The following is a 27,138-nucleotide window of genomic DNA, read 5'->3' on the forward strand; positions in this document are numbered from 1 at the left end:
AGTTTTGAGTCTTGTCCTTAATAAAAGAACAATTAATGTTCGTTGCGGTGACTGTAGCTGTGAGGGACTGTCGTTCTTCATCTGTTAGGGTGCTAAGTACATTTGTTGGAGAAGAAGCAAGTCTTTCATTTCATTTTGTCTCTGGAATACAATCAGTTTCTTCCTTATTTGAATTATATTATGATTGCATATGGTTCTTTGATAAGTCAAGGTACAAAGATAATTTTGTTTGTTTGTGTTCTAAAGACTTGCTTATACTGGAAAGGGAGACTTGCACTGTGCTCCCAAGTGACTGGGTGCCAATACAGAGATTCACTGCAAGATAAACTCTCGTGTAAATGAAGGCAGAATTCCTCAGTTTAAAGCTTTGCATCATGGTTAGGGAAATCATCATTATTCCATTTATGTGTTGGTCTCAGCAACTCAATTTTTAGAAATGCCAGGTGATTTTCTTGGAGTTTTGTATGTTGAAATACAGAAATGCTACAGAACACCATTCCAGAAGAAATCCAAACTCTTTATTGTCTGGATTCTTATGAATGAGGAAGGAGATTTCAAGCATTTTTTGAAAATCTGTGTGCATACGTGATTTAACTGGTATCTTGGACGGATTTGCATTCTAATCCATAGTTCCTGACAAGTGCATACGGGAAGCACTGTGGCTGCCACACATTAGAACAAAACACCCTCTGGAGGTGCCTCTTTCTCTATATTGACTGTGAGGGAGACAAAACTTCTAGTTCGGATTAGTTAGTTAGTTAGATGTTTAACTTTCACACTAGTGACTTCCATGAGAGAAGCTGCCCTCTTAAACTGTTTTGATTAATGGAGGGAAGGTGTTTCTATATGTTTATGGAGCATGTCAGGTGTGCTATGTGGAAAACTATGTTCTCAGACTGAGTTTTCAGATGCATACATGTGACATTGGAGTATAAATCCTATTTGGAAATGAATGAGTTTTGTGTTCCTCTGCCCCCCAAATACCTGCAGCCTGTTCTAGAAAAAGTATCTCTCATACAGTCAGGAATAAAGTGGCCCTAGTTTAATTGATTTTTCTTTTGTTCAAGTTGAAGTTTCACTGTTTACTCAAGTGTTATTTATTGTAACTTGTGTCAGAATCATATGAATAAATACATAGTGTTGGATTGGTGTTTATGGCAGGGGATTCTGACTAGAAGCCCAGTGTTCTTCATTGATTAAACATGACACACTGGTGGGTCAAGCCATTTCTCAAGTTTTTTCCTTTGTAAAATTTGTCTATTAAACAGGCATTTTATGGTGGGGCTTCTAATTTACGTAGATGATTCATTGAATTAGTACTAGGGTCAGCTACTACTTTTTTTTCCTGAAAAACCTGAAATTTTACTTCTTGAAAATACAATAATTTTTGCTTTCTGGTGGGAAGTATGAAATGTATAGCTGAAGAATCACCTCTGAAGCAGATATCTGTAATGAGGTCTCTAAAATGCCATTTTTATAGCATTATGAAATTTGGTCTCCATGCCATTTTACTAGTCTATGTGCTGTAGAAGGATTTGCAGTAAAGTAGAGACTTGTAATTTCTGCAAAAGTATTTGTTATGTCCTAGCAGTACTTTGGAGGGAGATATCCAGATATTTCTTAAGATCTTGAAAGCATGGTATGAAAAATCAGATTTTCCACATTCCCGCTTGCAACTTAAATCCAGTGCAAACAGAGGTCTCTTTATTTCATAAGTACTTGTTTAACGCTGGCTCTACTTTTGAGACATTGATTTTGGTGTGTTCCAGGCCAGGAAAATCAAAGTCACGTTGTGAAAATATCCTCCTGAAATAAGTTATTACCTTTTAATGCAGTTGTAAAGGATGACTTTTTGGTTAAGGCTCTGGCCTGGGACTTGAGAGTTCAGACTGAGTTCAGCTCAAGGCTGTGACCCTGACCAGAACTGTAGGCACACCAGGCACACCCTTCCTGGGTCTCAGTTCCCACCCAGAAAATAGCACTTGTCACCTTGGGCTGAAGACTCTCACTATGTGTGGGAATATAGCATACATACAGAACAATCTGCTCCTGATTTGATTATCGGCTGCTACGGTAAAATAAGTAATTAATCATCATAACTTCTATTACCAGTTATTTCTCTTTTACAGTCTACATCATGGGGGATGTGAAACTGGTGACATCTACTCGAGTCTCCAAAACCTCCCTGACACTCAGCCCACCTGTCCCTGCTGAAGCACCAGCATTTACTCTTCCTCCTCGGAATATCCGAGTGCAGCTGGGAGCTACCGCAAGATTTGAGGGGAAGGTAAGAAAGAGATGACGGAGGGCTTCTCCTTTTGGTTTTGCCTTTTCCTGTAGCTACCTAGTAGGCTGCAAAGATAGTGAAGTTGCCTCTGCAGTATGGGACCTTTACTCAAGAAGAACACACCAGTGTTTACCCTCCTGACGAGACAGGAGCATTACAAGTCTCTTTCTGAGTAGAGTGTTACAAAACCTGAGTATGTGCTAAGTATAACTTAGTTGAACATACCAGGCACTGAGCTTAGCATCAGTGGAAAACTGCTTCAAGAGCTGTCTCGTATTCTCCTACTGCGTATTCGTCTCCCTGCATCCCAAATCTGCCTGTTCATGAAGCTTCATGCGTAACACAAATCTAACCCTGTTACAGCATGTTCTTCCTAGTACTCAAGCTAAAAGTCTGTGAAGAGAGCTGCAACGTTTTTGTATATGCACCACCTGCCATACGTATTGTTAAGCAGAAAGCAGAAAGAGCATTTTCAGAGGAAAGATAGATTTGTTCAAGGAAACTTGTTAACCCAAAGGGTTTAAAAGGAAGTGCAGTGGGGTGTTGGATCCCAGGTTCTCCCCTTCCCCTCATGCTGGGGACATTAAATTGTACTTACTGGCATCCATACTTTTTTCATGTTTCAGTCAGATCTCTTCCTTGTTCTAGCTACCTTCCTTTCTCCTCCCTTAACCCAAATCTTTTTCCTGGAGGTGCCAGTTGCCCCTCTCAGCCCTTTCAGTTTTCTTCTGTCCCTGTCATGCTCTGATTGCGTGCTGACAGCTATATCATCAAACTGACCACACGTCTAATCTCTGAGGTGGTGGGACTTGTCTGACAGAGGCAGGAAACTGCAGCTTTACCATAACAAAAGCAAGGGCTTGAAGGAATTTGGGAAATTCATAACTTCTGAAACTAACTCAAACAGAGGGCTGGTAGAGGGCATCTGATATTTATCTTATTTGTTTATGCAAGAGCAGGCCAGGAACTGGGATTTTTTCAATAGGAGCTAGGAAGAAAAACAATTTTTGGAGTATATAAATTTTTAAGTGCTAACCCAAAACTCAGAAGTTCTTGGATTTGTCTTTTGGCATTTTTCGTAGAAAGCAGATAATTTCACTAAAAGTGTTTAAACCAAAGAACAGATTTTATCAAACATTTAGAAAGATTTTTTTATTATTATTATCTTGCTTTTATTGTGATTTTAAGGCACCAGTCAGAAACCCTCTGTGTGTATAATATTGGCTAGTCCTAGTGAGTATTCCCTTTCTTACTGTATTTATGCTTCCACCCCCTCCTATTTCACCTTCCTTTGTTGCAGATACAGTGGAAAAATGGCCACACGTTGCTGCTTTATGCATGTAACACCTATGCACAGTGCTATTCTAACTCTGGTTCCTCCAGACAACACTCCAACTCGCAACAACAGAACAGTGAAATCAAAGGTGAAGCATGTGATGTTGCTAAGATTTGGTTTTACATTTCTCATGTTTCCTAATGAAAACCTCAAGTAGTGTATTTCCAATTTTTAGTGTACTCTGAATACTTTTTATCATTAGTCAAATGGAAGCAATTGTAATATATGACATATAAACTAGAGTGCCCTCACTGCTTTGCATTTTTTTCTGGTTTTAAAGTGTTATTTTTTCAATACTTGCCCCTTTTTAAAGTCACTTTGAAGGCTGGAAAGGTAAAGTCTGAGGGTTTTTTTTTTTAGTAGCTTGGAAAAAAATACACAAATTCAATACTAATTAAACTGACAAGCTTAAGTTGTTTGTTGAAGGAACAAAGCTTTGATTGAAGTCCTGGATTGAATATACTTGATGAAAATCTAAATCCCAATTCTTCCCATTTGGTATATGAGCATGGCTGGAACCTTTAATTTTTCATCCTTAAAATGAGGATAATATACTAGTTGCATGCATGTTGTATAATAAACCTTTAATGCTCAAAGTGCTTTTGTAAGTGCCAAACATTAAGTGCACAGCTTCGCTGAAATACATGTGAGATCTGCAATTTGTGGCAAGTAGCCTGCCTTAACGGTTTGGCAAACCACAATCACATGATTACAGCCACTGTCTTTGACCCTTCAGCATGGTTGTGCCAAAAGCATTGCCTGTTTTTTATTCAGTCCAGCTTGCTGCCCTGGAGGAGCTTTGTTTTACCTCTTTAAGCTAACACAGGTGAGAAGGAAACATGTAACACAGCTGAAGATGTAAACCAGCCAATTTTTATAATTGTGAATTAGTTCCAAATTTCCTGTTATCCAGCCTAGCTGGAGGCTGAGGTACGAACTTGCAATTTGAATTTTTTTTTTTTAGAGGTGAACAAGATGTATTATAATAATGGCCATAGAGAGTAATGGAGCACAACATGTTCTCCTTACTGTCTTATGCAAGAAAAATTAGGCTTTTAATTATAATACTATTAAAACTGTGTCTGTGTGATCTATTGTTTACAATGTAACATGGATGGGGAGTTTGTTTTCGGCAACTGCAGAGCTTGTGTCATCTGGGCCCATCTTCAGCTGGTTAGTACAATGTTGCTTCTTCTGTCACTTTAATGTTCCAAAGGTTCAGAAGGAGTGTGAATCTGTTCAGGACAGGTTCAGAAGGACAATCTTAATAAAAACTGTTTAGTAAGATTTAGTAATAGAAGTAGCTACTGAACAGGTTTTTCTATCCTGGAAAATAGGCTACAGATGTTATGATGAGTTGTTGCCGACACTCTGCTTCTTCACACAGTATAAATATTAAACTAGACTCAGGCTAAAGAAAAATAAAACGTTTTAAAAATGACTAGACAGGAGATTTTCTTCAAAGAGTTCCTCTGTGGTGGAATTAATCTTATCAGAAAGAACAAACATTTTGAGAATCTGAGACAGGATATAAATCTGATACTGTGATGATTCTGTACTCTCATTAAGGGAACAAGGAAGAGAGGGCCCCAGAGTCAAACTTGTTGCTTTTGTTTTCAGTGGCATGTGAGATAAGTTGTGTGAAATGGCATTTCAAGATCAAGGAGAGTGAAGAATTTGAGAAATAGCACATCAATATAGGAAATTGAGGTAGAAAGGATCTGGAGTTGCTATTAACAGGAATTTTTAATTTTTTTTTTTTTTTTCTGTTCTTCCCACTACCACCCAGGTTTTCTTACTAAAATCTCAGCAAGGTTAACTATATCTGACTGCAGACCTCAGTTTTCCAATGTGACTTCAGTGTAAAAACTTAGCTCATCATCTTTCAAGTGTATGAGCATGATTTTGGCCTGGATCACTGACTGAGGGGTGGAACCACTTAGTCAGGCAAAGGCAAGGTTACCTTCCCTACATGCTCCCCAAACGTCTGCTGCACGGACATCTCAGTTGTTCATCAATCAATTGCTGAAGTGATTTTTAGGGAAACCATCCCAGATTATTATGAAACTGTGTTGTGGGTTCCCAGCTTGTTAGGAATTGATTGATGTGCTGTTCTTCAATTGTACATCGAGTGTGAGGTAAACAGCTCAGGGTAGTAATCTCCTGCCTTGTGCTAAGGTGTTGTTGCTTATCCATCAGAGCCATTAAGATACTCTTGGAAAAGAAGAGCACGCCAAAATGTTACCAGGTTTTAGCCATATATCTAGTTTAAAATTTATTTTGTTTCAGTCTCTCACTCTCCAAAACTCAGCTGCACTATTCTATAGCAGAGGTTCAAAACATCACAACAGATGAATACGGATGCAAAAAATATAGTTTTCCATACAGTTAAATGAAATTAATATTGCCAGCTTTTCTAATTCTCATGAGAATGGCAAGCATATATTAATGGGTATGCTGGCCAGAAGCCTCTAGAAAGACTTTTTTTTTTAACTGGAATTTGCAAACACACACAAGTTTTCTTTTCTTGTGATGGGCAGACAGTGGCCGCAGATTTTCACAGCTGCATGTTTCTGTGACTACCTGATTTCTTATTATCCTGCTTATTGGTCTTTCAGAGACTACAGGTTCAGTGACTTAAGACTGAAGCCTGTCTTATGTCTCAAACACCATCCTTTTTGAGAAGACCTCCTTCATATTTAAAAATTTGACTTCTATTAGACAACTTTATTTATCCAGCTCTATGTTCTCACTGTAACTGTTTAGAGGGAAATATTGTAGAACCTAGCACTTTTTTAAATGTTGCCCTGACTCCACTACACATGCACCTATACCGCCAGCTTCAGTGCTGCTCTCAGCTTGACTTGGCCTATCCTAGTGTTAAGGTTCAAGTTCAGCTTTTGCTTGGGTTTGTGAGCCTTGCCATGTGTGTATTAAGATGTCAAGCTAATCATCCAGTTCCCTTTGTGTGTTTAGAAACACTGAAAAGTTCTTTCATGACTGTCTGTGGAAGGCTTAGAAAGCAATTTCTCTTTCTGTGGCAGAAAAATACTGGGACTCTGAAGTCCTGGTGATGTCTGTAGGTGAACAAAGCAGCAGGATGACTCCATCAGGGCTCTGCACTGTGACTGCCCACATAAGGAGTCAGTGAATGTCAGTGCTCTCATCCAGGTTTCCCTAGTCCATGTTAGCTTCTCTACAAAAAGATACTTCAAGGCATGGAGAGATTTACTTAGGTTTCTGCAGCAAACTGGAGGAGAAGCTAAGAACAAAAAATGAGTATATTTACTGTTCTCTAACCACTGAACCACATTCTCTTGATCTTTCCCTCCCTATTTTAAGCTTTGGGTTCTGCGACCAATAAAACAGTCTGCAGTAGGGTTGTTGCTTTAAAAAAATTAAGGTGGTTGCCCAAAACAAGCATTTTTAGTTGGTAACTATGTGATTAGCTGCCCACACATAATTTTGCTGAACTTAAATAGCAATAGACTCACTAAATCAAAAATATAGCATAAACACTTCTGGTTCTTTAATGTCACTGAGTGTCAAGCAATAAAAAATGGCAAGTCAAAGAACCGTCAGTTTCCAACAAATTCTTCCCTGTCCAGAGTGGTATTAAGCTCTGCATTTGACTGCGGCAAGCAGTTAACTCAACCTGCTTTGGCTGCACTCATGTATAATTTTTGAGGGTCATATTGACGGTCATTAATTTTATGAGCTAAAGAATACTTGTGCTACAGCTCCACTTGAGAGAAACAGCCAAATGTCATGCTACAGACCACAGACTGATTGCCTAGGGGTCAGGAAAGAATTTTTCTCCTTGGATAAAGCATTGCACAGTTGGCAACAGTGCAGTAAGGGTTGTTTTTCTGCTTCATGTGAACCATCATATATGGTCCACTGCCAGAACCATGATATCAAACTACTAAATCTAGTCTGGTATTCTAATCCCAGGGAGCTAAATTTCATGTATTGACATGTAGTTCGTAGTTTGAGTAGATGTTGGGGTATTTAGCTCAGTTTGTTGCCCATTGAGTAGTTATTGTTCTGCTCTTTCCCTTCCATCCCCTCCAGGTAAGGGAGCTGGATGGTAAATTTTAAGGCAAAGCAGGTCAATGTCAAATTCTGCCCCTTTTAATGTGCTTTCCAGTTGTCCTTCTACCGCCCTGCTGTTGCAACACCGTATCTGTTCAAATCAGTTAACTCCAATGATGTGCATCACTTTGCCAACTTCTGAGCTGCTTTTGGTGCTGCTGGAAGCACAGGTACTCTTTGAAATATTGAGTGGGACAATGAGAAGCAAGAGGCAATGGGAAGATGGACAGTGATTATGCCATTTGTTCTGAGATAGAGGGGAGACCCATTTATGTGGTGTGTTAAGAAATAAAGAGTAAGGAAGTGCTAAAAGAAGCATTGAAGGGAAGCACTCCCACAGCATTTGTAAATCCTTTCAACTACCTGCTAATGGAAGAACTGAGATCTAACCCATTTGTTTGACTGTGGCTGCTGCACCAGCTTTGCATGGCAAAATCTTTGTTATCTTCCCTTTGCTTTGGACTTGAAGCAGCAATGTATGCTCTGTTTCCAAGCCTCAGTCAGCAGGCACTCCAGAAGTATGCCTTAATTACACTGTATGTCTAGATTTGAAATGGCAGGATCTGAAATGAGAGAAGCCCATGTAATGACAGAGAATGATGACATGGCACAAAATCCTTTGCTTTTGGCATGAGATGTTTGCAGTTACAAAATGTACTGGGCAGCTAATTGCATGAAGCTGCCAGTGGTTTTGGATCTTCGCTTTCTGGAGAAGTGCCTGCTCTGAGCCATATGAGGAAGAAACTCAGGATAGATCCATGTTTTCGTGGGAGACAGTCTGATGAAAGTGAGTGCTGTGGGAGGATTTGTGTTGATCTGTAAAACTGCCATGCGCTGTGATACTCCCAGAAACCTGATACGAAACATTGAGGCATGATTTTGGGAGCAAAGAAATGGAAAGTCATAGATTTCACTGGAGGTTTTATTTGATCTTTCTTTCCACACACCAGTGAACATTCTTGGGGAAAAATGTGGTGTGTTCAGAAGTTACTGAAACATTTTGTATCAAACAGGTATTGGGGTATAGACAGCCAAAATAAAAAAGGAAAATAAACACAAGTTAGGCGGCTGTGAACAGCTTATGGCACACCCTTCTTCTGTTTGGATCTTCTACTGCTATTTCTTGTTCCTTGGTGTAATTGATCTCCCATTATACTCACCACATTGCTGATTTTTTTACCTATTTACGTGTTCTCACAAGTAATGCATTCATTATTTTATTTGGTTTTATTTTATTGTATAGCTCTGTATTGACATATAGAAACAGTGGCTCAAAAAAGTTTCAGCTTTAGGGCAAAGTGGGAGTGGCTGCTCTGCTGGGAAGCGATTATGGTGGGATTCAGTAAAAATTACTTCCCTACACAGTGTCATCTCCACCCAGAATTATTCAAAGACACTTCCCTTCATCAACTGACACAAGCACCCATGTGTTGACACCCATTTTCCCTGCTATATATATGATATGTCCTTTAGAAAAAACTGCTGGGATGCAAGTTGTTGCTTAAGAAATTTCTAGGTTTTAGACAGGAGTGGTGGTCTGTAAGCTCTAATGTGTCTCTCAGTCTTTGTGACTCATAAATTCACTTCATATCTGTCTCCCTGTTCACCTGTGGCCATCATAGTTATGCTCAGGACTTTCCAGGTAGAAGTATTTAAGCATTCCTTGTGTAGCCTGTGTGCAGTGTGTGTAATGACCCTTTAAAGGGCTGGACTTAGTAGACCGTCCCATGCAACTGATGATCTGTGCAAGCGCTGAGGCAACAGCCAGGATTTCCGGATGTTTGGCAGCAAAGTTTGGTCAGACCTTTTGCAGAGTTGCTCCAATCTGCCTGACATTCAGAAATCCTAGACAATGCTGAATATCCTCAAATGCCACCCAGACAAAATTCTAAGGAGGAAAGAGGCCATGACTGGGGGAACACAGGACATACAGTTGCCATTTCTCAGGGTTGATTTTTTTTTTTTTTTTTTTTTTTTTTTTGGTATCACTAAACCTGTTTTCAGTAACCCACCCACCCCCAGACTGTGGAAGAAATGTGCTATTTGCCACTATCACGTTTATTATTCTGTTTGCTTTCTCTTTCCTTTCCTGCCTTAATTGCTTATCTATAAGCAGTTGGGGACAGGAGTTCTCTGCTGCTCTGTGCAATTCCAGAAAGACTGGCTCCCTATTCTTGATTGTTTTGGTACTAACTACAGTAATTAAAGTAACACCAAAACCAATTTTTAATAATAATAATAGACATTTTTTAGAACACTTCAACAAATACACATACAGAGCTAAAGAGAATCTCTTATTTTTTTCGTGTAGAACCTACATTTTAGCTGAAGCCAGACCATGCATTTATGCTGCTGTTGGTCACCATTTTCTTTCTTTCTTTACTTTTTAACATGATTCCAATTATTTAGGATTTTGAGATGGAAGCAATTAAAATCTCATGAGGAACCTGACAATAAAATTCTGTGTGATTTAATTCTGTCTACCTGCTCCCAGTTTGAGTTGGGGGAACCAAGAACCTGTTGACTCTGAAAAGTTTATTGTAGATTATCTGTTTTGCAATCACCCACTACTGTGGTGTATTGTCATAAAGCGTGGCTTTGTGTCAGCTAAAGAAGGTAAGTGTGTTTAAGGATTTATCTGTAAGGATATCCTTAGGCTTGATTTTGAAGAAAATTTACTTCATTAGTAGGGATTTCTGGACTTACTATTTTTCTGTAGTAATTGAATAGAATTCAGAGAAAAAATTTCTTAAATTATATATTGACACATTTGCAGAGGAAAAGGAGATCAAAAGTACTCATACTGTGGTGTAAAGGAGGTTCAGTCTTTTACAAAAGTAATGATGGAATAAATTCCATGACTAATCATGAAGTCCACCATTTAGGGATGATAAGATAAAAATGTCTGAAAAAGGAATAGAAGAGAATTTAGCAGTTTCCCAAGGGAAAAACGGCTAATCAGCATATCCTAAATAACTGAACAAAGATATGTTCAGAGACTGAGTCTGTGTAAGTTAGGGTAGAAGTAGTCAGTATAATTCTTATTTTTCTTGTCCCATGATGTTTAATCATGAATCTTTCAAATTTCAACAAAGTCTTATTAGATTCTTCAATTCTGCTTTTAATTTGAAAATATCATCATCTAGTCTCCCTTGCTTTGCTGGACCAGTGTGTAAGTCTTTGTCGTGGTCAATTCCACTGGTAATAAAACTCATCATTGTAGCATTAGCTTTCTTATTTAAATAAATGTTCTTGGTAATACATGAAACATGGCTGCAACTTATCATTATGATGTTTTAAATTTGCTATTTTGGGGAATTGTGCATTGACTCTTTTCACACTCATTATAGGTTTAAAGGTTAAAGAAGACCTAGTAACTGGAACAATGTGAGCAGTTACATTCTTTTCCTTGTGCTGCAGTAGCCTGTAGTGGTGTAAGAGGGACGAAATGGTGAAAAGGTTTTATTGCTGCTTTTTTTTTTTTTTTTTTTCTTCCAGAAATATGCCCCTAGCTGGAAAAACTTTAAATTTCCTTTCTCTAGCTGACCCAAAAGGTCATCAGACATGCATTTAGCTAACTAGGAATGTATTTTCCTTCTCCCATCATAAGCAAGGCTTCAACTTTACTCCAGCACCTTGCCTTCATCTGGCTGATGAAACCACAAAGGTCAGGGAGGGGTTCAGTGCCATATATAACTATGAGAGCACGTGGAATAGCAAAGTATGCATTTGACTATTTATAAGTTCATCCCTGAGAGTTTGACCTAAATTACACCAAATGACACAAAATCACATTTTTGGTATAATTCTGCTTTTCCCCTATAGGAAAAGAAAGTAGTCATTACTAGACAGCAAGCATGATGCATTCAGAATCTTTGCAGAAGGCCACATGTGGAGAAGGTTTATAATCAAAACACATCATTACTCACTGCGGTTTTGCTCAGTCCACACTCACTCTAGCACCTAGACTCCAAAGCTAAAAATTTCTGCTTTTGACATGTTACTTGGCTCTGTTCACTCATGGATGTAGTATGAAGTTGGGAAACCTACTGGGCAGAACCAGACAACATACTTTTTTTTTTTTTTTTTACATGTAACATCTGGTCTGCCTAGCATCTAAAGTGCCTGCTGAACAGAAAATAATCTTGCTGTGAATCGTGTACAATCTGACCCATTCCTGAAGGAGAGAGACCATTGTGTCAGACAGGGAGCAGCAAGGGCTGGCTGCTCCCCAGAGGAAAGCGAACCAGGAGCCAAGGGTGAGCCATGCACAGGCTGTGCCATCACCAATGGGCTGCAGTCCCACAGGCTCCAAACACAGCAGGCAATGCCATGGGCTCTGACGGGGTCTACTGATGGTCCCAGACATGGCAAGCAATGAACCAGGTTCAGGATTCAACCAGAGGGTACAGTCAGGAGCATGAGTAAGCAAGGCCAGATTGTGCTTCAGTCGATGTTTAGTTCAGTTTTTAATGTTCAGTCTGTAAGACATTATCATTATGTTACTAGAAGTTACTGCATCTCTAGCAGATGCCTGAAACAGCACATATTTCTGTGCCTAAGCTGCCAGAGTTCATTGTTTAGTGTCTGGGGACAAACCTGCCTTTGTCATGATTTTTAAGCCAGAAGTTATCCCAGTTCATAGTTCAGCATCACATGTGAATACACATCTCCGTGTTCTTCTCTTATATCAACGAAATAACCTTTGGAAGAGGAGAGATGGTAATATGTTGTGGTAGTGCTTGATGAGTCCTATTGCTGTCAGAGGTTATGTGTCAAAGCTCTTTGTGCTAATAGGAGCCAGAAAATCAAGGCATTCCACTGACTGGTCATCCCTGAGATGACTAGTCCAGTATAAGGGCCTTGAATTGCTTGCCTAAATATGTTGAATTTATTCTTATAAGAAACTTGACAGCCAGGTTATTTATTAGGAGTTAAATCATGTTTGTTGACTTACAAGTTAGTAACCTAATTTGTGGACTAGTCTTCCCACATTAAGAATATGTTGTAGTGATATTCTAGAAAAGGTTTAAGCTCTTATGCCTTTCTTCTTCAGAGGAGCTTTAGGGATATACACCGTGAGAGAGAGAAAACCTGGAAGTGTTCCATTCTCAAAAAGTAAAAAAATTATTTTTCTAGGCTTTCTGATGATGCAGATAGCTTTATTCTCGGTAAATCAGTGCATTGCTGTAAACCTGCAGCCAGACAGAACAAAGCAATCCTTGTCTTCTGAAAATACTGTGGCTAAAAATTCCAAGTCAGCTTTGCTTGCCTTTATTGCTTGTATAGAGACCTTTGTAATTCATGTGCAGAATGAGGTGAAATGGAAGACTAAATTACTTTATATTTCTTTCTGAATTTTCCTTGCTTTTCTGCACCTTTTCAAAATACTATAGTAAATTTTACTCTATGGAATACACTTTTTATTAGAAATACAACAGCTGAACTTACTAAAATACTAATTAAAAGTCTTTCTGTATGCCAGTATGTAATGTATACAAGAACTATTCATTTAAAGATGACAACAATCTGCACATGTAGCCCAAAGAAAATGGAGAAGCAAAGACTGACAAATTAAATAATTCTGTTCATGGTTACTTGGCTTTTGGCAACAGAATATTTAACTTATTTCATCCGGCTCCGTGCTCTTGACTCATGTTGAACCAGAATGGTAATTTTCCTCTAGCTGCATAGTAGAATCAAATTGTGACTGTGTGGCTTGAGAGTTTGCCATTCTTTCCATGTGCCCCGTAATACACAAGCAAGCCTATAGTTATAGTTATGACACATGTATTATTTAAATTGGTTTTGCAAAGCTTAGAATATTAGTGTAATGCTCACTATTTTGTAAAAGCACCCCCCCACACATGGTAGTATCTGGTATCTCATATCTGAAATCTAACTCATTTATATCACATTCCCATACTCATCAGGAAAACAATGAATAAAGAATTTTTCTGTTCTGTGAACACTCTGGAACAATAGTTCAATATACTTAAGCCTGATTCTTTTGTCTATATAAATTGTGGTGTTTCTTTATAAAAGTGTAACTCAGCAGTTTGTCTCTACAGGGGGAAAAATATAAGTATTTCAGAACAAAGTTATGTTAAAAGCCAGGGCACTGGAAGAAAAATTAGGGTAAAATCTTGGAATGGCAGATTAAAGAACTATGGTAAATGGTACTGATTTTTGTTTATTTCATGGTACCACTTAAACAGCCTAATTCTACTGGAGTCCTAGTATATGACTGCTGATAGTATTTAACACATACCCAGGCCAGACTAGAGTTGGGCCCTTCTCTGGTGACTTTCCTAGCTAAAACCCCATCAGAAATAGTTATTGTTACCCTGCTTAACATTCCTGTGGAGTACTGAGGCACAGTGCAATGAATTGGTTTGTGCAAGATCACACAAATACATGCCTGGATTCAGAACTGAACTGCTGTCTTCCAGATGTTCAATTCCCATCCAGTACCTTAGCCATGAACCTATTCTTATCAGAGAGAAATATCTTCTGATTTTGGAAGAGAAAGTTAAAATTTGCAATAGGTGCAAATATCACCAATTAATGGGTTCAAATATCACCAAACCAGCAGGTGAGTGCTGTTGGATTAAGAGCATCACTTAATGAAAACACAATGCTAGAATTAGGTCCTCAGTGCCTTGACACAAAAGCTAGTTTGTTTGCCTGCTGGGATATGCTCATGGACAAAACTGTAGACAAAGATTTGTCTGCTCAGGAGACTCTTACATGCTCATAGGTTTAATGGAAAACATTATGTTGGATTTGTTCGGATCTCTCAATAGGAATGCCAGCAACTGCAGTTAAGTGGAGCTCTATTGAAAGCATATGCAGAGTAAGCACTTTTTCCACAACCTAAACAAATGTAGCTACTTTTGAGTGCACGTGTGTGTTGCTCTTACCAAGATCACAGCAATTTTAGTTTTGAGAGAAAGCATTAGAAAGAAGAGGCGAGCCCACAAAATTTCTCTTGAACTCAGCATGTCTATAAATATTTATTCTGAACTGTTGAACTAGAAATTTATGGCCACATCAATTTATACTTAGTATTTCAGTTAGTGCTTTGGGGTTTTTTTTTCTTTTAAACAGTTGTTGCTCAGCCCTTAATTTTTATTGTAAACACAGCATTTTGTATATTGTACTGTATGCGTTATCTCTGCTAAGCTGTCATTAAAAACTATATGTGTGAAGCCTAGAAAGGTTATAGGTTTTCCAGATTATTACAGGATAAAATGTCACTGACAGTTGCTAATGAGCAGTTGATGTTTGCAATAGGCTTGTGTATGGAAGTCTTAATGATTAATGCATAGCAGTAAATTGCACGTAGCGGAATAAATAATGCAATGAGAAATGCTAGATGTTTAGGTTGTCTAGTATATTCACGTCTTCACAATCCCACACTGCATTTTATACCTATTTGTAATCACATCAGTTCTGCTTTTTAATGAAATTTAAAACAAATGTCATTTCATGCCCAGTGTGCTTGCCAGCCCTACCAAGTAGCATTAACAGCGCAGTACACATAACTGAGGAGAATTTTTATAACCTATCCAGAGCATTTCAGAGCTTTGCCAGAAGCATTCATCAGTATCAGCAGACAGTCTTTAAATGAACATACAACTGTGCGGTCAAGTCAGCAACAAAATCCAGTTTTAGCATTTTCTGTGGCCACTGCCAGACTCCTAAATTGCAGGAAATAAATCTTGTCTGGCTGGAAATAGATAATATGCGGGCATGTTCATTCAGAGCAAAGAGTTTTTGCTACCACCTTACATTCCAGATGTGGATTGTTGCCCTTAATTATGAATTTCATAGCTCCAAATGTATTTTCCAGTAGCTGTATGTTTTGGGCACAGGAGGAAAGCACTTTTTTTTTTTAAATTAATCTTCTACAGTAGATCGTGCATATTGTGTGTGCTTATGTAAATGTATAGAGATTCCTTATCTGTTGATAGCATGCATTGATACTGAATTCCTAAGAACAGCATCCCAAGCTAGGAGAGTATGAAGCTGAAGGTCAGTGGCATGGCTCCTACAAGAAGATAGGGCCACTAGTATTTTGTGATGTGTAAAATAAATTCACATCCTACTAAGACAGAAACTTCACATCAGTGAGTAAAAAAAACAAACAAACAAACAAAAAAACCCCCTTTCAGTCTTCCAGAAATAATATGCAATGGAAAAATTAGTTTTTTGCAAGTGTTATTACAGTGAATGATGATCATTCTTTTGAGAAAGGAAAGAAACAGAGTGGATTGTCATCTTTAAAAAGTGATTGCCAATGCAAACCCCAGATATTATTGTTATGAAGGGATCATTGCTCTGAAAATAACTGTTGCTGTTTAGTTTTGCTTTTTTTGCCTGGTATCAGCAGTATTTTTTGACTTGATGATGTCCCGGTCTCAAGCTGTGGCTCAGCATATCTGGATTCTGTGACCAGTTCTGTAAGATAAAACAGCTAAATGTTTACAGTTTTCCTTCTGAGTGGGGACATAAACACATTTTGCTAATGACAGTTAAATGTTGGTGTTAATTTCATCCTGTACTCAACAGGGGGCTTCCTAGTGCTTGTGCTTGGTCTAAACAGTCTTTATCCACCTTTCTGAATTGTTACTGGATGAAAGATTCACAACTGAAAGTAAAAATCTTTGTAAAGTGTTAAAAGCTAAGCTTTTGGTGGTGGGAAGAGGGGAGATAGTTTCCCAACAATTTGTTTTTATGGTGTTTTATGTTTCAGCCTTTCTTCTAGTTCTGCCAAATAAAATTGATGAACAAAAGTAGCAGCAAACACAGTAAATCAGGCTGTCGTGTTAAAGTGGAAGTGAATGAACTGTTCCTGTTCTGACAGCTGTCACAACACAGTGAAACTCCAGTTTGATTTTTCAAAATCTTGTTTTCTGTAGCAGATTGCTGCTCTTAAATGAACATTGGTCCTATCAGAAAACTTCTGGTGTGCTCCTAAATTCATTGTGACTGACTTGAAACAGCTGCTTCATTTAGTAATATTTGATAGACATCTTGATCCAGAATCACCAAAGATGGGGAGCAAGAGAAGGCTAGGGAAAGAGAGCACATTTTAGGGGCTTACTGGGCTATGTGGGACAATTAGCAAGAGCCTTATATCCATTCAGCAGCCACAGTTGTTTCCTTTTGAACTCATTTACATTCTTACTGCATAATCCTAAATGATCCATAACCACACACAAGATCAGATATTTCTTTGCAATTTTTCGCATTTTAAGCTGTTTGAACTATTCAGCACCTCATAAAATTTAACACTTTTTAAAAGGCCTTAACATCAATTGGTCTATGGGAAGAAAGCTTCCTCTTTGCAATTTGCCTTTTTTTTTTTTATTCTTTAAGGAGATACTCAGAAGCAAACAACATTCTCATTAAAATTGATGAGAGTTTCACCCAAGAGAGGGCTGCAAAGTTTATCTTTGCTTTTTGTTGAGAGCTCTTGTGCTTGCCTTTGCCTTTGAAATCTTTTTGGCCATTCTACAGACACTTCTATTCTGCAGAGCTGTATGGCAGTTTTGAAGTCACTGAGCGCTGGCAGAGTCGCATCTTATTATGTTCCTCACATTCTCCTATGGTGGTGAGTTAACATTCTCTTATTTGTAACACTATTTCACATGTTTCTTGTTTTGCTGCCAAGACCCTGGAACTATTCTGTCTGGACCCTCTTTGCTATTACTTGATAGTGTGCACTTTATTACCTGTATACCAACACATTAATAGGAAGTTGATGGCTTCAGTCGTTATTCAGGGTAAGAAGAGCAGCTGCCCTCCTGTGCTGCAATTTCAGTTCAGTCTTTGCATTGATTGCTACAATAGCAAAACTTTTGGCAAGGAGGGAATATGGTCAGATTATTTGATCTAACATTATTAAATATGGAAAGCTAATTTCCTTTGTGAGTTTGTCAAAGTCTCTGAGTGTCTCCATGTCTCACATCCTCAGCTATGAAGTCAGAGTGATACCTTCCCACATGACAGCTACCTTTTTTGGAACTGAAATTGTCTTCAGTTTGTGCATAACTCAGTATCCTTCACACTCCTCCTTCGACAAAGTGTCAGAATGTCACCACTTTGCTGAGACCTTGTCATCTTTGTGTGCCAATGTAACTCATAAAAATGTGCAACAACTACAAGGGAGTAGGAGGGAGCTAGGACAGCATCTGGGTGGCAATGGGGAAAATAGCCTGATCTTTCTTCCAGACTTTAGCCGAAGTTTATGGCATCTGACTGCTTTTGAATTGCCAACCTAGACAAACTATTTTAAAAAGGGGAAAAATTGAACAATGACTAGATATAAATACAGATCTAAAGATGGACAGACATTCAATCTACTTATAATCCCATCTTAAGTTCAGAAAACTTGTATTTACAGAAAAAAAAAAGGTCCAGGTGAGCTAGATGGGTGGTTTGCATAAAACTCTCCTCATGCTTTTAATGGCTACAGCTCAGCTGGCTACAATGTGTGGAAAGTCAAAAGGCAGATGTTACTGCTGGTAGAATGATTTATTAAAGCTCCATCAAAACCCCACTGCCAATCTGAGACTGCAACACCTGTGTGAAAATGCCCCCATTAGTGTAACAGAGGTTTACAACCTCTGATTCATTTGCTGATTGACACTATAGCTACACAGAAATGTGTTTCTCTGTACAGTGTGTTCCCCTCATCCCCTCATGTCCACTATACTGGGAAGGGTAGAGTCCACCTTGATAATGTTCTGTATTTCATCTAAATGATATTTCAGGCTATTTGGGGGCTCTCTGAATACTCCGATATCAATGTTAGTTTAAATTAAATAAATTTAAACTTATTCTTTACATGAAATAAAATGCAATTCAGGAAAAGTATCTATGCATGTGATTAATTCCAAAAGACGTAAGTAAGGCTAAGCATTTTCTTAAGAGCTGCATTAATTGCGGCTGGGGTTCAAACTTAGACATTAAACTCAAAGCAGCTTTTCACCCAGTGCTGCTCTGAAATTCCACTTCAGTCCTTCAGAAATAATTTAGGACAAATGGACTTGTAGATGTTGTGGTGCCTGTGAAAGCAATGCTTTATTCAAACAATATACTCTGGTGACTGAGCACAAAGCCAATACTCCATGCACCTCAGAACTCTCCATGCTGAATTTTATGAAAAAATATGATGAAATGTAGAAGATTGAAGAAGAAATTATCTGCAGCTGCTGTCTGCTTTTCAGTTACCAGACCATGTCTTCCATCGGTCATAAATTCTTCCTTGCTGGGATTACCATAAATGCCAATTCCTCTAAAGAACTATGGTAGTATGTGTAGTGTTCAGCACCTTTACGAAAAGGGGTTGAATAGTGAGATAACAAAATTTGCAGATAATGCAGAGCTGCTTTAAAAAAAGTCAAAACTAAAATTGGTGGGGTACCATCTGCAAAAGGTTCTCATTCTGTTTAGTGCCTGGACTATAAAACATCAGATGCCATTTTGCATTGATGAGTACAAAGTAGAAAAATAAAATATACTTATTTCAATTTTTATTAGCTATTACGGTTCTAAAGAGAGACCTTGCCCTCAACAGTCCTCTGACTAATCAGCTCAAGGTGGAAAAAATAGCAAACAGTGTTAAAAAAGATTTGGAAGGAAAAACACATCCAACAGTCTGCTACATCAATCTAGAAATCTGTGGGTTCCCCCATTTTGGATGCTGCATACAGTTCTGCTCTCTCCTTATCTCAGTCTAGAAAAGAGACAGAAAATTTGACAGGGATTTTCACAAGTATTTAATGGCTTCTAGTATATGCACAGATTGAAAAACAAGGGCTCTTCAGCTTGAACAGTACAAGCAGACAAGGATATGAAACAGGTTTATACAATCATGAATGACATGGGAAGGAATAAAGAATGTTTATTTTCTATTTTCCGGAATATAAAAAATAGGAAACCACAGTAAAATGTCAAACAGCAAGGTTAAAACAGACAATGCCTTGCACGCAGTCTGGGAGACTCACCTAAGTCTGCCCTAATGATGTACTAAGGTGTTGCACTTGCTCAGACTTGTATGCTCCAGAACAAGTTCTGGCTGTTCTCTGAATTTCCACTGTATGCATGAAGTAAATCTAATTTTGTAACCATCTCAGAACTTGACATTTTCAGACAGAAAATCCAAACCAGCTTTCTTTGTATGATTTCTGTAAAGCTTGACAGAAATGTAGGATCCAAAGTGTTCTCCTTACAAAGAAGCTTGCTGTTTTTCATGGAATTCTCCACTGTTTTGGACACTTTTATTTCTTGTAGCACCTTTTGCACATGACCGCCATAATGGCTGTGTTTTTCTATGTGCGTGTTTCTTTATGCATTTTAAGATGGATGTTTTGTTCTTGAGTACCTGAATTCCTACTTAAACAATTAGGAAGTGTGAAGTATGCTAGTAGTTCACTAGACCCAGTTATGTGTATTTCTTCTAGATTGTCTAAGTGTTGGGCATGTAATTCCAGCATTGGTTTCTGATGGGAACAGAAAGCATGCTTCCAGCCAAATGGAGCATTGCAGAGTTAATGAAGCAAAATCTAATGAGTTTTCATCAAAATAAAAGAATTCTGTATAAGATAAACTTTTTTCTTTTTGGTACAGAATACTAGATTGTCAGTATAGGTGTGAGGGAGGCAATAAGCATGGAAGCATGGCAGAAAGTTATCCTTCCACGTGATCAAATCATTCCACACTTTCCAGGATGAATGGACTTTTTGCCAAGCTCCGTCAGGAACCCTTGCACATTGCTAGACAGCAAAGTGGAACTCTATGAAAGGGTATCTCGTGAAAATTTGGAGAATTAACTTTACTTTCCCCTAGCTTCTGTCTCATCTGAATTCTGTAATTGTATCCTATGGTCTAGATCCAGGATCCATAATCTGAACTCAATCCATGTAGTTTTATGGTACTGTGTGAGTTTTAATGGACTTTAAAAAATAAACTAAATTATACTGGTTTTCATTCATATCCCCATACCTGGGTACAGCAGTCAAAATGATCCAGAAGTGCTCAGCACTCGCGATTATATTTTAAGCCAGTGAAAACTCCATATTATTCAGCATCTTCCGAAATTGGGCCACAGGTTTTTCCACAGGACTAGAAAGCGATAAACTTCATATGGCACACTAACAGTTGCATTGAAATAATAATTTTAGAGGAACAGCTTTCAATAAATAGGAAGAAAGTGCCAAGTCTCTTTTTACCTTCTGGGTCTCCTTACCCTTGCATTGAATGCATCTCCAGGTAATTCTTCTGTATCTCTCTCCAGGGCAAATGGGACAATGGCAAATCTTGCAGCCTTCTATGCAAATGCTGTGGCATATGATCTTTCTGCTCAAGAATAAAAAAAATATAAGATTCCTTCACTCATTATGTTAACAATAGCAATATCAAGGGGTGCAATTGAGCAGAGATTTTTTTTTAATTGCCACAAATGAGAATCAAGCAAAATGTTTATGGTTTGAAACTTTTGTAGATGAAATCTTGTAGAAGGAGTTCAACAGAACTATGCATGGTCTGAGATTGCCTAAGAACAGAATGCCGTGATTGCCAGGGATAGGTCCCTGAAGAATGAGTTGTAGTATTTGGTGGTGCTTTGCAGATGTTTGATTCTACTTTCTACTTTTGATTCTTTTCTTTATTGTTGATGGTTCTGGTTGGGTTGGGTTGGTGGGGGGGGTGTGTGTGGGTTGTTTCAAGACAACAATCTGTTTGAAGGTCTGTGTTGTCATTTTTCTCTCCCTGCTCCACACCTTTTGGGAAAAGAAACAGATAATTGCATACACCAGTTGTGAAGACTTACATCTTCAGAGTTGTGTTCCAGTTAAGGTTACGCCCAGTAAACTAATTTATGAGGACTGTGTGCATGTGGAATAAGAAACCTAAACACCAGATGTAGTGTCCAGAGTTCAGCACTTAAATGAAAACATACCCAAGGTTTACAGAAAGGCCATTATTGTTTCTTGTACATAGAATAGGTAACGCTTTGAAGTGATGTATGTTTAATCCTAGTATGTATTCCGTTTTTTGCTTTAAATGAGGCAATTGTAGATTCTAGACTGTTCTACAGAAGAGGTAGGTTGATTTGTTCACAAGGTCATAGCTAAGTCTCCAAATATTTAACATTTTCATGTTTAAGCTTGCAGGCAAGTTCTCTGTTTTAGAAGCAAGCTTTTGAAATGGATAAACTCTTCTTGAGATACGGTTTGTGCGTGTTTAAAGTCTCAGAACAAGCTTAACAATGTATAATGTCCACTTTCCTTTATCAAGAGCATCTGCTGTTCATTTGTGAAAGCAAACTGCAGCTTGAGCCTAACAGGAGCTTTGTTACAAGGCTTACGAAAGAGCTGCACTGGCCAGAACCATGCTTCTCACCTGCACTAACCAAAAAATCTAAATTAAAATAAAAATATACTACCTGCTATGTGGGGTTGTATTCACAATGGTCAAGTTGTAGTCTCCTGTTTTGTAGTACTTTTTTCCTGAGACTGCCATTAACATTTCTCATCAGTATGAATTATTACAACAAGAAGTGGCTTTTTTTTCTTGTTAGAGAACACGGCTCTGTCCACATGGACCAAATATGTGTTATGGTGTATCCAGTTCTTAGCATCCTCTGCTACGTTTGCTCTCAAGTACTTCATTTCCCTTGCAAGTCTTCTGATCAAGGTCCAGATCCAAAATCTCTTGGCTCTTGATTCAAGGAAGATAGAGGACACTGGCTAGAATCTGATGACTTTGGGAAACACCTCTTTCTTTGTAGGACCTAGGATAAGCCACATCCACAGAACAGCTTTTACTGTCAGGATTGAATCTCTTGGGGCTGAATGAGACCCTTCAACTGTATGACCTTCAGATGAGCCCATCTAATCCATAACTTGCAATAAAGTGACTAATATTCCATTTTTACTGATACCTAGACATTGGAAGAAGAGGTACACTATACAGTCTCTACCACATTTCAAGTGTAAGTGCTGTACATTGTTTTTTCCTATATCTTCACTTCTTTGAGTAGAATTACGCTTACAAAATTTGTCGTGCTACTTAACTGCATTTCTTCTGCTGCTTTCTTGATACAATCTGATGGATCAATGCTCTAAATTTTGCAAAAGGTGCAAGCAGTTTATGCCTTGCTCATAATGAGTATTTGCTAGGCCAAGTCTCTTCTTTTTTTCTGTCAGGCTTTTGTTTGCAGGCAGCAGAATGAAGGTCAAAGTTTGTCAGATATTCTGAATTCCACATCTCCCTTGATGCCTCCTCCTGGTGTGACTTATAATGATCTGCCCAGAGCATACACTTGGGAGCTCAATGGTTAACATCTGGCAACTATAAGTGAGGCCATCCTCTTTTTATCCCTTCACAACTTCTGATCTCTGTGGCCTTTTCTGAGATGGAGTTCCCAGAAATTACTGGTTTCTGGTTGAAGGTGGGCATGGAATAGAGGATAGGCTCCAAATACTTCTCAAAAAGTTACCTCACTTTCTGGCATTCCTTAATGTTAAGATAGGCAGGCAGCCAAATAAGCAAAACACCTGCTGTTCTTCTAAAGGAGGTCACTGCTGTCAGACATCTACCAACCCACTGGCCAATTTCTCTTAAAAGTCTATTGCTTGTCCTATCCACTGTGGATGTGAGAAACAGTTTATTCTCTTCTGCTTTTCAGCTACCTTAGTGCATTAGAAAACAGTTTTCATTACACCCATTCTTCTTGTAAGACTTGTTACCCAGGTCATGCAAACTTTGTTTTCACGTTGTTTTAATGCTTCCAGACACTACAGTCTAACTACAAATGTGTTAGCTACACTACTAACGATCAGCTTTTTTAATAACTTATTTCTGTGTTACAATGAATGAGATACAGGCTAAGAGCATCACTTTTAATAGCCTCAAGGGCTGCATATCTCTAAAAGTCTCAAGACAAGTGGAAAAGTCAATTTTTGCATGATCCTTTATCAGTGCACATGTTAAAACAACAAAATCTTCCATATATTTTTCTCTAAGAAGTATATTCTGTATTTTTCCATCTCAAACACAAGTGAGCAGTTATAACACCAAGTTCTTTTCACTGAGAACCAGGTGTCAAAACGCAGTGTCACTTAGCTGCAGCAGCAGCAAAACTGCTGATTTTAAAAGGCAGGTTCAAAAAGCAGCAAGGTATGCAAGCTGGGTTGAAAGCTACATTTTAAATAGCATGTGAAATATAAAAAGTTGAAGAGACAATATTTCTGTCTTTCAAAGGTAAATTAACAATCAATTTCCTGTAGATGGATTGAACCAAATACAACTGATTCTTTTATTCAGTGACTGGGTACTTTACATACATAGGTCTTAATTCTGGATTTTGTGGAATTAAAGGCAAAAGTAGTCTACAGAAATAGCAGCACCACTGAAAACTATGTGCTGACAGAATCTGGATGTTTTAAAATTCTGACTTCATGGGAGAATGATTGTCTCTTGAGAGGAATTTTAGTCATTAGTGGAATTCATATTGCAGCATATGAAATCATGTCTATGAAGGGAGTTATTTTGAATAGCAACTTCGTAACAGTTGTATCATTGCCAGTCTTAGTACAACTTTTGATGTGCCTGTCTATATATGATGTAATTTGGGGGTATTTTGCAAACCAAGCCATCCTTTTGATAGCTGTTTTCTTCCTGATCTCATTGTTTGTGTGTTGATGTGACCCTGAGCAGCAACATGGGACATTTATCTAGCCCTTAATGTCAAGCACTGAACACCTCAGCCAGTATAATGAACATAATGCTAGAATATATCATGTAATGTTTGACATCATTTCCAACAGTCCTAAGGTGTTACTGTCAAAGTGAGTAATAGTAGACACCCCATCAGGGTTTCACAGTTACTTACACTTCGGTTTATTGTCACTTATGGCTAACTCTGGGTGCTGTGGGTTTGTGTTCATTGTTAACCTCACTGGAGCCAGCAACAGTTACTACAAGGCAGGACATGACTTTGAAGTTAAAAGCATGAGCCAAAAGGGGGCATCTCATTGCCCTAAACTACTACTGCAACTGTGATGGATTTAAGAAGGGAAACCTATGGTTTTTTGGAATTGGTATATAAACAGCTCTTTTATGGAGCATAGGAATAGACCAAGTTTTAGAAAATCTTTCCTGTGCTTTCAAACAAGAAAAAGAGTCACTGAATATATTTGGCATTAGTGGTCACTGAATGCCTTCAGATTTGTGACAATGGGGACTAGTTTGTAGCAGCACATTTTAAAACAATACTATCCTTTAGTGTACAGCTTCAATAGCTTTGATGTATATTTTTTTTCCTTTTTTCTTTTCTTTGGGGACTTAGCACCATCCCTTTTCAGTATCATTTCCCCAGACCTAGATACAGAGCTGAATCTTACCTGTGGAAATTTCACAGACAACAGGTTCTCTCCCAGCTCTTTCCACTTGCTGTGTTGATGCATGGAGCAGAAGGCCTGTTGTACTTTGGCAGTCTTTTCTAGGAAGACTTGAAGCAGTTGATGGGTCCAGACAAAAACTCAAAACTTATGTTTGTGCTAATACAATGGTTATTTGCTGTTTGCTGTCAGTTTTCCACTTGTTCGTGTTGTAGGGCAGGTAAAGAAAAGCTGTAACCTCGCTGGGACTGGCAATACTCACATAGGCCAAGCTGTAAATAAAGGTTATAGCCTTCTGCTGCTGGGCATTAAGTAAGCAGATAAATTTCTCTTTGCTGTGGATTTATTCAAGGCAGATGTTTTTAGTGAGCTCTGGAACAGTTAGGGAGGAATATAAAACCTGCTGCAGTTCTGGAATTGATCCATTAGGATCAAAACCTAGTAACCAGTGATTCGTTTAAGGGTCCCTGACACTTTTATGGCAAGACTATGTATTTCAGAGAGGGCTGGCTCAGTTTGAAACACATTCCGAACCCAAACCTGAAATAAATCCTTGCAACAGAGCAATTCTGTAAACTTCTGCTTTCCCATCATTTCATTTTTTGACAAAAAAATGAAAGAAAAAAATAGAGTTTGGGAAGGGAATGACTCAACCTTTTGAAAGGAAATGGCATGCTGATTGCCTGTGTTTGTAATTTTCTGTGTGGCATTTCCTCAATGTAGAGGTGTGGATGAACAAAATAATACAGACATAGCAAGCATAAAATAAACACACATGGAAGAAATGAAAAAATACTTAATGTAGGCTCAGCCATGTGATACTGGAAGGGCATGTAAAATGGTCTACCAGAGCTTGAGTGGTCAGGTAAAAATGGCCTTGTGTGGTCCAAGAGGGACTTAACAATACAACAAAAGAAAAATGGAAGGAAGGTGTTTCCCATTGCTTCAACCCCAATTGTTCCCTGGGATAAGTGATGGAAGGTTTACGCTTGGGAACTTTGAAGCTGGGTTGAACAATACATAGAAGAAAACACCAGAAGGAGTGATTGTGTACTGGAAAAAGTAGTAATATATTAGGTGATGTGTAATTGATGACTTGTACTCACAGGGCAGAATCTCGGCAGCTGTAAACAGATGTGGCTAGACTAATGTTAGTAAAGAGGTTGTGATGTAATGAATTGAAGAGGTGGTTCTTTCTTCACACCAATTCAAGTGCTACTCTGTCATTTTACGGTATTGTGTTACTTGAAATAGCAGTTTCAAAGGCATTTTTACCTCAAATATTTCAAATTCAAGGAAATCTTGATATCCAGTGAAGTAAAAATGAGAGGTAGAAACTCCATTCTAATACACTGTCTGGTTCTGGGTAAATCGCTTAATCTCTGTTGGATTCTTAATCTAGAATGAAAAGATAGGTAGGAGGGCCTTGACAAGTTAGTAGTAAGAAACAGTTCTTTGGTATAAGTCACTTTCTGTACCAGTGAGCACATTATCAGCTAACAAGAGTTACACCACTGTAAAAAATGTCATACTGCTGCTTCACAACTCTCTTTTTCTGAAAATGAGATGTGTTAAGAAAGATATTCCTGAGAGCCTGCTCTCTGAGTAAGCACTAAACCAATATGCTGAAGTAGTGTTAGGGGGCATGGTTGAGTGGAGCTGCTGTTTTTCAGAAAGCACAGGAAAGAAAAGGCATGGCCATAAAGAGTTTTATAAAGATGCTGTGGTATTTTTAAACAGCAATCGACTCCCCATTGCACAGGATCCCACCATGTATTCTTCATAGAAGATGACTCTTACTTAGGTAAAGATAGATTCAGAAAGAACTTGAGAAGTTTGTACCAGAAGTGGAAAGTTTCTCCAGCTTATTCAGCATATTCATGCTCTTGGCAAACATTAATGTCCTCTCTCTATATATTCACTAAGCAGTGCCAGGAAGAAGAGGTCACCACATGACTGGCAAAATTAATTTGTCTGGACTGATACCCAAGGAATTAAAAGAAAGA

General features: G+C 38.4%; 1 protein-coding gene across 1 annotated transcript in view; it reads left to right on the forward strand.

Moving 5' to 3' along the window:
- Positions 1-27,138, forward strand: part of MYLK (myosin light chain kinase) — a 217,669-nt gene that overhangs the window by 62,047 nt on the left and 128,484 nt on the right. Inside the window, 1 exon segment of the mRNA XM_074910281.1 lies at positions 2,130-2,287. Within this exon segment, the coding sequence (XP_074766382.1) occupies positions 2,130-2,287 (158 nt within the window).

The sequence above is a fragment of the Athene noctua genome, chromosome 7 (assembly GCF_965140245.1).
Source record: "Athene noctua chromosome 7, bAthNoc1.hap1.1, whole genome shotgun sequence".
Taxonomy (NCBI): Eukaryota; Metazoa; Chordata; class Aves; order Strigiformes; family Strigidae; genus Athene; species Athene noctua.